Here is a 10,596-nt window from a genome sequence, read left to right as displayed (position 1 = left end):
AAAAATGACACCGTTCCTGCTGTCACTGTGGTCAGAGCTCGCTGCCTTGCAGGTGTGATTGAAATGAACAAACATTATGTCCATGCTAAGAACGAAAGCCACCAAAATACCAGATGAATTAGAAACGTCCTTTTTCACAAGCATGAAACAGTCTCCGTCAATATTAGGTGAAAAGAAGAAGGTTGTTTTTACTTAAATCTTCGGCATTAGATGTATTTGTTTCCTAGATGCAAATATGCTACCTTTTGAAATGTACACGAGGGTTACAGTTTTTGAAACTAAGTGTGACAGAGAGACTGACATCTTGTTTATTCACATGCCTCACTCTAATTCAGAGCCTCGGCATTTTACAACTTGAACACATCTCAGAGAAGGGCTCTGGAAAGAAAAAAGCTATTTCATGATCTAAGGACAGGAAAGAAGAAACTGACTATAAAAGGAGAGCCTTCTGTGTGGTTTCTAGGTTAATGAATGAAAACAATTCTCCTCCCATTTACCACCAAACACCAAAGCCAAATGTAACCCTAAAAGGAGAAGTCCGTTCCGGCTGACGCTTTCCTATCCACAGTATAGAAGTCTCCATGTGCACAAACTTACTCACACCACACATGTTGAATTCTTTGTCCTAGGAGGACAGTATAACTCATCCCCACCATCCGACACCAACATGTTTTCAGGTTCTAATACACATCCAAAGAGGCAACCACATTTCTGAATACCCAGGGACACTCCTTGACTCCCAGACACTTGGATTTGATACCACGCATGCCCAGGGAGTACACCACGAGTAAGAGCATCTCTACTCTTATCGCACGAGTTGTTAGGGGCCTGCTGGGTTTCCACCTCCAAATGAAAACAGATCTTCCCCATTTTCTTTTTAGTATTTCCACATGGATCTTCTAAGCCCTTGCCCCATGTGGCCATGTGGTCCAGTCTCCTCTGTGTTCGTCTATATGACTAAAGGGAGCTACTGCAAAGTTCTTTTCCAACCTAACGTGAAAGCACTTGAGAATGTAATGAGAACAGGCGAGTCAGATTCAGTCAAGGCAGTGTGGTCCCGGGCCCAGCGCCGACTTTCTGTCAGGAACTGCGTGAAGCTGTGCGGGTGGCCAGGCACAGCAGTGTGATACCAAGAAGACCGTCGCATAGTGTGACTTGGGAGATAGTGTAAAACTGTATCACCATGAGTCACAAACCCTTTGCAGTGGACCTACTGAGCTATACCAGCGCATCAGGGATAGAAAATAATACACAGCAGAAAGTGTTTTTCTTCAGGAGAAACGGCAGTAAAGTAAGTAAAGGTCCCAGATCTGAAGTGGGTGGCCTGGGTTTTAGTTCTTCCCCTTACCTGGTGGGTTACCTTGGCCAGGTCACCCTCAGCCTTGATTTCCACCATTTAAAATGAGGAAGGTAGCAGCTGCCCCCACCCCCAACTTGTTGTGCTCACGAGGGTTGAATGAGGAGATGAGCTATGCTCAGGGGCTGCCTCTGTACCACTTGCTGCTGGTGATGAGTCCCCCCGGGCAGCCCCCAAGTCCTGTTTCTGAATTTGCTTCCTCGGACCACGCCTGGTACTGACCGTCGTGGGCTGGGTCCTGGGAGACAACCTCTGGTGGAGAGGTTTGTGTGCCGAAGGGTTCCTGGGGCATGGGCCTAGCCTCGAGCCCTGGCAGGGGAAGGTAAGGGGGCCTGGCAGGGGGTTGGTGAGTGGCGATGCAGGGGCAGCAAAAAGCCTGGCCAACGCCCTGCATCCTGGGCTCGGCTGGCCTGTCAGAGACGTCCCCACACTGGGGCTCGGTACCCTGCCACATGACGCACCTCTATCCACCAACCATTGGTTGAAGGCTGCAAACGTGGCCAAGGCAGCTGCCTTGAGCTGAGGGAATCCCCACAGAGTCTTGGGGCTGAGAGCCATCAGCCACCCACACTCCTGGCAGCCTGAACAATGGTTCTACCGGAGGGAGATACGGCTATCACACCAGAGTGGCCACCACGCTCACTTCCTAGAGGAACAGGATTTTCTGAATGTCCCACAGCATTCCACTCTGACTCTATGCTGTATTCAAGAGACATGCTTTTTTTTTTTTTAAAGATTTTATTTATTGATTTGAGAGAGAGCATGAGGGAGGGCAGAGGGAGAGGGACAAGCAGACTCCACGTGGAGCAAGGAGCCTGATGCGGGGCCCGATGCCAGGACCCTGAGATCATGACCTGAGCTGAAGGCAGATGGTTAACAGACTGAGCCACCCAGGCGCCCCCAAGAGATATGTTTAACAGAGCATTTCAGCAAGGCTAAAAGCAAAACGTGCGACGGAATACCAGCATGTGCGGACAAGATGGGAGGGTCTCCTCATTTCTACAGGGCAGGGCGGAAGCCAGGCTACCTTCATGGCCTCTGCTGCCCCTCCCCCCAGGAAGGTGGCATCGCCTTGTTACCTCTGGGTCAGGGGTAGAGGTCCTGGCTCTTTACAAGGTCCCCTCTGACACCACCCCAGAGAAGTCTCAGAGGGGTGGTCTTCCTGCCTGGTGGGGTTGGAAGCCCAGCCTCCCCACCTGGTCTCCACTTGACATGGGGGTGTTGGGGAGGCCCCGGTTACTGCGCAGAGATGATAGCACCTGGGGAGGGGAGGGAAGGTGGAAGGGATCCTGGGGGCAGGAGGAAGTCTAGGCTCCCCACTTCACCTTTGTTGGCTGGGCTGAGGTACGGCCACAGTTTTACCCATGGCTCACGATCTTGCCTGGGTACCCCTTCACCAGTCCTTTGGCTAGAGAGCGCAGGCTTCTCTTGAGGCTTTTTTCTGGGTTGCAGGTTTCTCCCTGTTGAGTGCTTTTTGATCCATAAAGCATGGACTGCTCAGCAGTGACCGTGGCCTTCACACTTCAGCGTTCTCAGAATCCCCTGGAACGCTGTTGGAGAGGGCAGCTTCCTGGCTCCCGCCTGCTGAACCACACCTGGAGAAGCTCACCGGGAGCTCACTGGACACTTATTTATTTATTCTTAAAAGGTCAGTCCTTTCACTCTCAACACTTTTCACAAGAGGCATTTGTTAAAAGCTATAAGATGCTAACTTTGGAAGCTGTTGGCTTCCCACTTCCTCAACGCATACGGGATAGATGCAGTTAATGGGCAGGTAAGCTTAGGAAAGGAGACGCTCTAGCAGCTCAGAGGCCCTTGGAAAACCCCTTAATTCATCTGGGGCGCTCGTGTGAAATAGACGCCTGACACTCAGATCACGTGACCGAAGATGAAGGTGCTTGGTGACGAGTGATTCCCTTTTGACTTAAAGACGCTGCCTTCACCAGACTGACCAGCAACTACATCTCATCAACTTCTACCAGGTAGAAGCAGGGAACACCATCAAAATGCCGTCAGTATCCTATTTATCAAGATGGCTACCGATAAAGGGCACATCTGGCATGAGACTGAGATGTTCCCCTCTAGAGGCAATGTCCACCCTCGGGTCACATGTCAGATTTTCATCAGGACTTCAGGGTTAGCTCCCAGCCTCCCCCAAACTCTGCTCTCCCCTCTGGGAGCCTTGGCCATACTGTACTCTCATCTCATACATGCTATTGAATGGCAGAGATGGGAAAAATTTCTTGGACTTGAGGACTCATTTTAAGTGTTGCTATTGAATACTTCTTGACAAGCAAAAAAACAAAACTAAACTATGTCCAAGACTCAACTCACCCTTTCTTACTTTCTTCCCCTCCCTCCCTCTCTTCCTTTTTTTCCCTTCCTTCCTTCTTCCCTCCCTCCTTTTCCTTCCTTCCTCCCTTCCTTCCTCCTGTATTCTTTTTCATCTTTTGAGAGAATCTTAAGCAGGCTCCATGCCCAGCACAGGGGACTTACATGACTCTGAGATGATTGACCTGAGCCAAAATCAAGAGTCGGGTACTTAACCAACTAAGCCACCCAGGTGCCCCAAGACAGTTTCTTTAAAGACAGCTTTAAGGGAACTGAGTACAGTCCAGACCTCTTTCTGTTAAGATACAAAGAGAACTTGGATAAAGTGGTGCTGCCTACTTTTTCTATGAGGGTGTGGGATATGCAAACCTTTCTTTCTGTGTTCCTCAGGTTTCCTGTGTCCTCAGGTTTCCTATAAAGCCTTGAGGATCTGGGGCACAGACTGAGTGTGTGATAAAAGCAGTCACAGGTGGTTCATGTGATTGTGTCTCCAAATCTCATTTGCGGTCAATGTCAAAGCTGTCACCCAAACCCAACAAAGCCGAGGCACGGTGTGTTCCTTTTGGAACAGGCAAGAAGAGCTTGTTTTGAGTAGGTGACAATGAATAAACGAGCAAATGACGTATTCAATTCAACTAACCAGTTATTAGGGTTTAAAAAAAAAAAAAAAGAGCAGTGACTTCCCAACACTTAAGTTTATTTTTCATAGCAACAAATCTTAGCAAGATCTGAAAAGAAATTCTCACACCACCCGAGGGACAGAAAAAAAAAATCCATCTACTAGCATCTGAATGTTAAGGAGTCAATTTAACAAAATCTTTAAATTGACAATTTGGTATATAGAGAGAACTCTGTTCTTTAGAACATATGTAGTTCGTGGTAGTGAAGAATTAGAAGATGTAGCATCTCTAGCCTGCAAACAGAGTGACTGCCTTACAAGTTTAACAATCAGAGAAGGTTTATGTAGCATCGAAACTCAGAGAGAACCTCCTTAGCTGTTTCTTTTACCTGTGGCTCCATGGGCAGCTTCTGGTTTGTCAAACTTATCACTTTATTCAGGGAAAGAGGCTTTTCTTTCTAATAACAGATTTGTGCAAAAAGTGAAGAAATCACACAAGGGTCTTACTCCGACCAGTCCCTCTGTGGATTTCCAGTGGCCCCACCACTTGGAAATGCTCAGTCTGTTCTTCTGGGGTCACCACACGGCCTGCATCCCTCTTACTCCATTCTACACAGCCCTGGGAGCAGCGGGAGGAGTGGTCCCCCACTTTGCACACAGCGACCTCACACTGCAGGTAGACCACATCATAGTTGCTCAGAAAGTTGAAGGTGTTGAACTTGAACTGGGCTGTGTTCTTCTGTTGGGAGTGCAGGTTGATATAGGTATTGTCTTTGATGCACCTGATAGGAGAAAAACCCCCAGCCACAAGGATTAATTTGAAGTGTGATGGGAATTCACCCTGACTCTAATAATCAGACCAATGAATTCCAAACAGAGTTCTTCCCCCTACCCACTCTTTCTTTCATAAAGAAACTTAAAATACTACCATGAGTAGAAAAACAACTGTTCCTGAGCAGAAGTAGAAGCTAACAGTAAAATAAACATAATAAAAAACAACGTAATTAACTTCTAACTAGAGCTGTTGCCTTCCGAAGACCCATTCTATTCTATTTTGCCCAAAGGGGAGATTAAAGGTAGTGGTTATATTATTTGAAGGTGAAACTTAGATTATTTAAAAATGTGTTTCTTAGAGCGCCTGGTTGGCTCAGTCTGTTAAGCATCTGCCTTCGGCTCAGGTCATGATCCCGGAGTCCTGGGATCGAGCCCCGCATGAGGCTCTCTGTTCAGCAGGGAGCCTGCTTCCCCCTCTCTCTCTGCCTGCCTCTCTGCCTACTTGTGATCTCTCTCTCTGCCAAATAAATAAATAAAATCTTTTTAAAAAATGTGTTTTGTCAACCCTAACGCAACTATGGAAAAAGTTCAGTAAGAAGCATAAATGATACATCAAGAAAGGAGATAAAAGGGAATAATATAAAATGCTCCATTAAATCCAGAGAAGGCAGCAAAAGGAGAGAGGGGGTAGAAACAAAGAACAAATGCAACAAGTAGAAAACAGTTACCAAGATGGCAGATTTTCATCCAACTCTATCAATAATCACTTTATTTTTAAAAAAATTTATTTATCTATTTGAGAGAGGGAGAGAGAGAATGAGAGTGCGAGCTGGGGGAAGAGGGAGAGGGAGAGAGAGATCTTAAGCAGGCTCCATGCTCAGTGTGGAGCCCTACTTGAGACTCAATCTTAATGGCCCTGAGATCATGACCTGATCTGAAATCAAGAGTTGGATGCTTAACCCACTGAGCCACCCAGATGCCCCTCAATAATCACTTTAATGTGATTATTAAATATGCCACTTTAAAGATACAGATTACTAGAGCAGATAAAATGAAAACAAAAACAAGAAAACCCAAGATCCAACTACTGTTATCTACAAGACACCCACTTTAAATATAAAGACCTAGAAAAGGGATGGAGAAAGATTTACCATGCCAATACTAATCAAAAGAGAGCTGGAGTAGCTACATTAATTTGAGACAAAACAGAGTTCACAGCCAGGACAATTATCAGGAATGAAGAGGGGTATTGCATAACAGTAAAGGGATCAGGCCTCTCAAAAGACACAGTAAGCTGGGAAAACTGGACAGCTATATACAGAAGAATGAAACTCGACCATTCTCTTACACCATACACAAAGATAAACTCAAAATGGATGAAAGACCTCAAGGTGAAACAAGAATCCATCTAAATCCTGGAGGAGAACATAGGCAGTAACCTCTTTGCAATCACAGCAACTTCTTTCAAGACATGTCTCCAAACACAAGAAAACAAAAGCAAAAATGAACTTTTGGTACTTTACCAAGATAAAAAGCTTCTGCACAGCAGAGGAAACAGTCAACAAAACAAAGAGGCAGCCCATGGAATGGGAGAAGATATTTGCAAATGACAGTACAGATAAAGGGCTGATATCCAAGATCTATAAAGAACTTCTCAAACTCAATACCCAAAAAACAAATAATAAAGTCAAAAAATGGTCAGAAGACATGAACAGACACTTCTCAAAAGAGGACATACAAATGGCTAACAGATAAAAAAATGTTCATCATCATGGGAAATTCAAATCAAAACCACATTGAGATACTACCTTACACCAGTTAGAATGGCAAAAATTGACAAGGCAGGAAAAAACAAGTGTTGGAGAGGATGTGGAGAAAGGGGAACCCTCTTACACTGCTGGTGGGAATGCAAGTTGGTACAGCCACTTTGAAAAACAGTGTGGAGATTCCTCAAAAAATTCAAAATAGAGCTACCCCATGACCCTGCAATTGCACTACTGGTTATTTACCCCAAAGATACAGATGTAGTGAAAAGAAGGGGCACATGTAGCAGCAATGTCCACAATAGCCAAACTGCAGAAGGAGCTGAGATACCCTTCAACAGAGGAGTGGATAAAGAAGATATGGTCCATATACACAATGGAATATTATTCAGCCATCAGAAAGGATGAATACCCCATTTTTGCATCAACATGGATGGGATTGGAGGAGATTATGCTGAGTGAAATAAGTCAAACAGAGAAAGTCAATTATATGGTTTCACTTGTTTGTGGAACATAAGGAATAGCATGGAGGACATTTGGAGAAGGAAGGGGAAAATGAAGGGGGAGAATCTGAGGGGGAGACAAACCACGAGAGACTATGGACTCTGGGAAACAAAATGAGGGTTTCGGGGTGGGGTGGGGGAATGGGTTAGCCCGGTGATGGGTACTGAGGAGAGCATAGATTGCAAGGAGCACTGGGTGTTAGATGCAAACAATGAATCATGGAACACTACATCAAAAGCTAATGATGTACTGTGTGGGGACTAACATTAAAAAAAAAAAAACCGAAAAGATATAACAATCCATAATGTATACACATGTAACAACAGAATGTCAAAATGTCTGAGACAAAAAGTAAGGGAACTGCAAAGAAATCTACAAGCCCACTGTGATGGCTGGAGGCTCCGCACCCCTCTGTCTAGAACTGACACATCCAGCAGAAAATCGGGAAGGACACTAATGATCTGGAAAGGACCACTGATCAGCTAGACTAACTGACAGCTGTAGAACACTCCATCCAGCCACAGCAGAATACAATCCTTCTCAAGCCCATGCGGAACATTCCCCGGGACAGACACCTTCTGGACCACACAGCACACCTTAGCAAATTCACAGAAAAGAAATCACACCAAAGACATAGTCTGATCACAGTGGAATTGAATTAGAATTCAGTCACAGAAAGGTTGTTGGAAAATTCTTATTTGGAAATGAAACAACACACTTCTAACTGATCCAGAGGTAAAAGAAAAAGTCTCAAGAAAAATTTACATGCCATTTTGAGCTGAGCGAAATTGAATATACAATTTATGAGGATCAAATCAAATGCATGAATTGGAAAAGAAGAAAGATCTAAAATCAATAACCTAAGACTCTACCGGAGGAAATTAGACCAAAAAAGAGTAATTTGAACCTAAAGCAGACAGAAGAATAAAGTGTTAGTTGTTATATTTTGGCACCAAACTGTGCCTCTCTCCTTGATCTCTCTGTAAGGAGAATTGAAAGGGAAAAGCTTTCTCGTTCAGAGACTCTGTGCACTTTAACGCCTCATCTGTGCACTTCGTATGCTCACGCTTCCTCCACACCGCGCTTTCTTGCCCCGACCCTGGCTTTTGGAAACAGGTACCACGATGACGCATCTCCCGTGGCTCTCCCCACTTCAAAGCTACCACCAGTAAGTGATGCAATTTTGTCCTTTTGTACTGATTGCCAATCGCCCATCCGTAATAAGGGTTTTGCTCCTGTGAGAGGGCAAAGGAGCTACAGAGGCAAACAACCTCCCGAAGTCCTCATTTGGTGAATCCTTTGTTTAACTAAAGGAGCCAGAATAAATCTCATTACTCTAAGAGTTTAGGCCAAGAAAACCCAACAACCCATCAAGGTAGACCAGATGCCTTGAGAGCCTGAACCACGAACAAACGGCGAGCTAATAAAGTCATAAAACACAAAGGGAAGGGAGGCACAGGCAAGAAGGGGTGAGACAGGACCCCAGGGTCCCAGACAACAAGGACTCTGCTCAGCTGAGAAGCCACAGGTCCCCCAAAGGAATGCAACGTGAAGATCAGCCAGTCGTGGAGGGCTTTCCATTCTCCTTACCCTCGCCGGATCAAATCGTACTTGATGGTCGTAAAATCATGGGGATCTGGAGAAGCCACGCAGGTATCCACGAAGAGCCTCAGGGTGGGGTTGGGGCTGTGGAGTGTGGCCTGAAGGAAGACCGCTTTCTTCGGGCTGGCGTAGTGTGGCCCCGGGTTCCTCACATGCTGGGACGTGGGCAACTCAAGGAAGGATATGGACACGTCATAGCCAGCGTTCTCCCTGGGGACCTGAGCCCCAGGAGTGACTTCAGCTGCAGACAGGCCATCCACCCTGCAGGTGAACTTGAGCTGAGGTACCCTATGCCTCACGAAGACTCGGCCGAGGTGGCCCTGGATTCGGCCTCTGACGGAGTTGGAGTAGCTGAGGGAGCCGAGCCCTTCCTGGGAGGACGAGAGGGGAGAGCTGCTGGCCAGGGCTTGACAGACGCCTTTCTGCAGGCGCAGAGGCCTCTCCCTCACAGCCCTGCTCGGCGCCAGCTCGACGATGAGCAGGAAGCCGGAGGCCTCAGGCCCAGTCTGTGGTATATCAGGCCCGGATGGGGTGACGCTATGTCCTCGATGCTGGGAGTTCAGAGCGTGTGCCAGGAGCCTCCCGTGAGACTCCCTTCTTCCCTCCTGTGAGGGCCAAGCTGTGCTGGTGTGAGGTGGGCAGGAGGTCCGTGCTGGCTACTTGGTGCTCTCTCTGCTGAAGTCTCCCCCACCTGCCCTCCCGTCAGCCTGTGGTAGTCTCAGGCGAGCACAGACCACGGCCCCCTGGTGCCCGTCTCCTCCCTTCCAGCTCCTCCCTTCTCTTGGCTCCAGACCCGTTCTGGCTCCTTGGGAGCTGTGGGCCTGCCCCCGCTCACCTCAGGCTCAGCCTTGCTCCTTCAAATCCAGCGTGACTTGAAGGGCTAAGGGGGTGCTGACGGCTGTCGTGCAGAGTGCCATTGTCTCTGGAAGCCGGGTCCCCACGGCCCCGTGCGCGGCCCAGAGACTCAGCCTGCCCCGCGACGCTGGTTCAAGGAAGCCCCTGGTTGTGTGACTCAGATCCTCGACGCTCTGCCTTGGAAGCTCTGAGGACTGCCCCCCCCCCCCCCGGCCGTCAGCTCCAGCCAGGTCTGCCTTTCTAGACCTTTGCTTTCCTTTCCTACTCCTTCCCCCGCCCCTTCCCAGTCCCCAGTATGAAATTTTAATACAATGAAGACACTCTGCGTTCTGCACGAATACCTGTGCTTTATCCAGAAAAACAGATTTTTTTCTTGTTCCCCTCTAGAACAAGTTTCTGCCTTGCCCCTTGAAGCAGGTCTTGCCCTGATGGACAGCTTAGAGGGAAAGCTCAACTCCTTGACCACACGGCCCTGCCCCTTCCGAGGGGACCCAGTGCTTCCTGGTGCAGAGGGTCTCTGGTCTCTTCCTCTCCTCCTCGAGCCCTCCAAGCTTGCTGCTGCGGCCGGCACAGGCTGCCCGCTGCAGGGGCCCTCCTCCCGCTCCCCTCTCCCTAGCTGCACTCCTCCCCAGGCCTCGGCTCCTTGGCCATCCTAGTCCAAGAGGCCTTCCTTCCACCCCACACCATCTCCTGTTCCCTTCCTTGTTTTGCTGTCTTCTGAGCATCTGTAAAATGATTCTCTTATGTGCGCTTGTTCAGTGCCTGTCTCCCTTTTCTCGAACGTGAGGGCT

At 47.8% G+C, this 10,596-nt stretch overlaps 1 protein-coding gene across 1 annotated transcript in view; it reads right to left on the bottom strand.

The window, feature by feature from the left end:
• Positions 1–1,475: 1,475 nt before the first annotated feature.
• LOC111145040 (deleted in malignant brain tumors 1) overlaps positions 1,476–10,596 on the bottom strand; it is a 197,318-nt gene continuing 188,197 nt past the window's right edge. Inside the window, 5 exon segments of the mRNA XM_022499653.1 lie at positions 1,476–1,666; positions 1,819–1,951; positions 2,554–2,616; positions 4,852–5,089; positions 8,939–9,456. Of these exon segments, the coding sequence (XP_022355361.1) occupies positions 1,476–1,666; positions 1,819–1,951; positions 2,554–2,616; positions 4,852–5,089; positions 8,939–9,456 (1,143 nt within the window).

Source organism: Enhydra lutris, unplaced genomic scaffold (genome assembly GCF_002288905.1).
Source record: "Enhydra lutris kenyoni isolate GAN:26980312 unplaced genomic scaffold, ASM228890v2 scaffoldscaffold12, whole genome shotgun sequence".
Classification (NCBI taxonomy): domain Eukaryota; kingdom Metazoa; phylum Chordata; class Mammalia; order Carnivora; family Mustelidae; genus Enhydra; species Enhydra lutris.
This window is presented reverse-complemented; position numbering and strand designations above follow the sequence as displayed.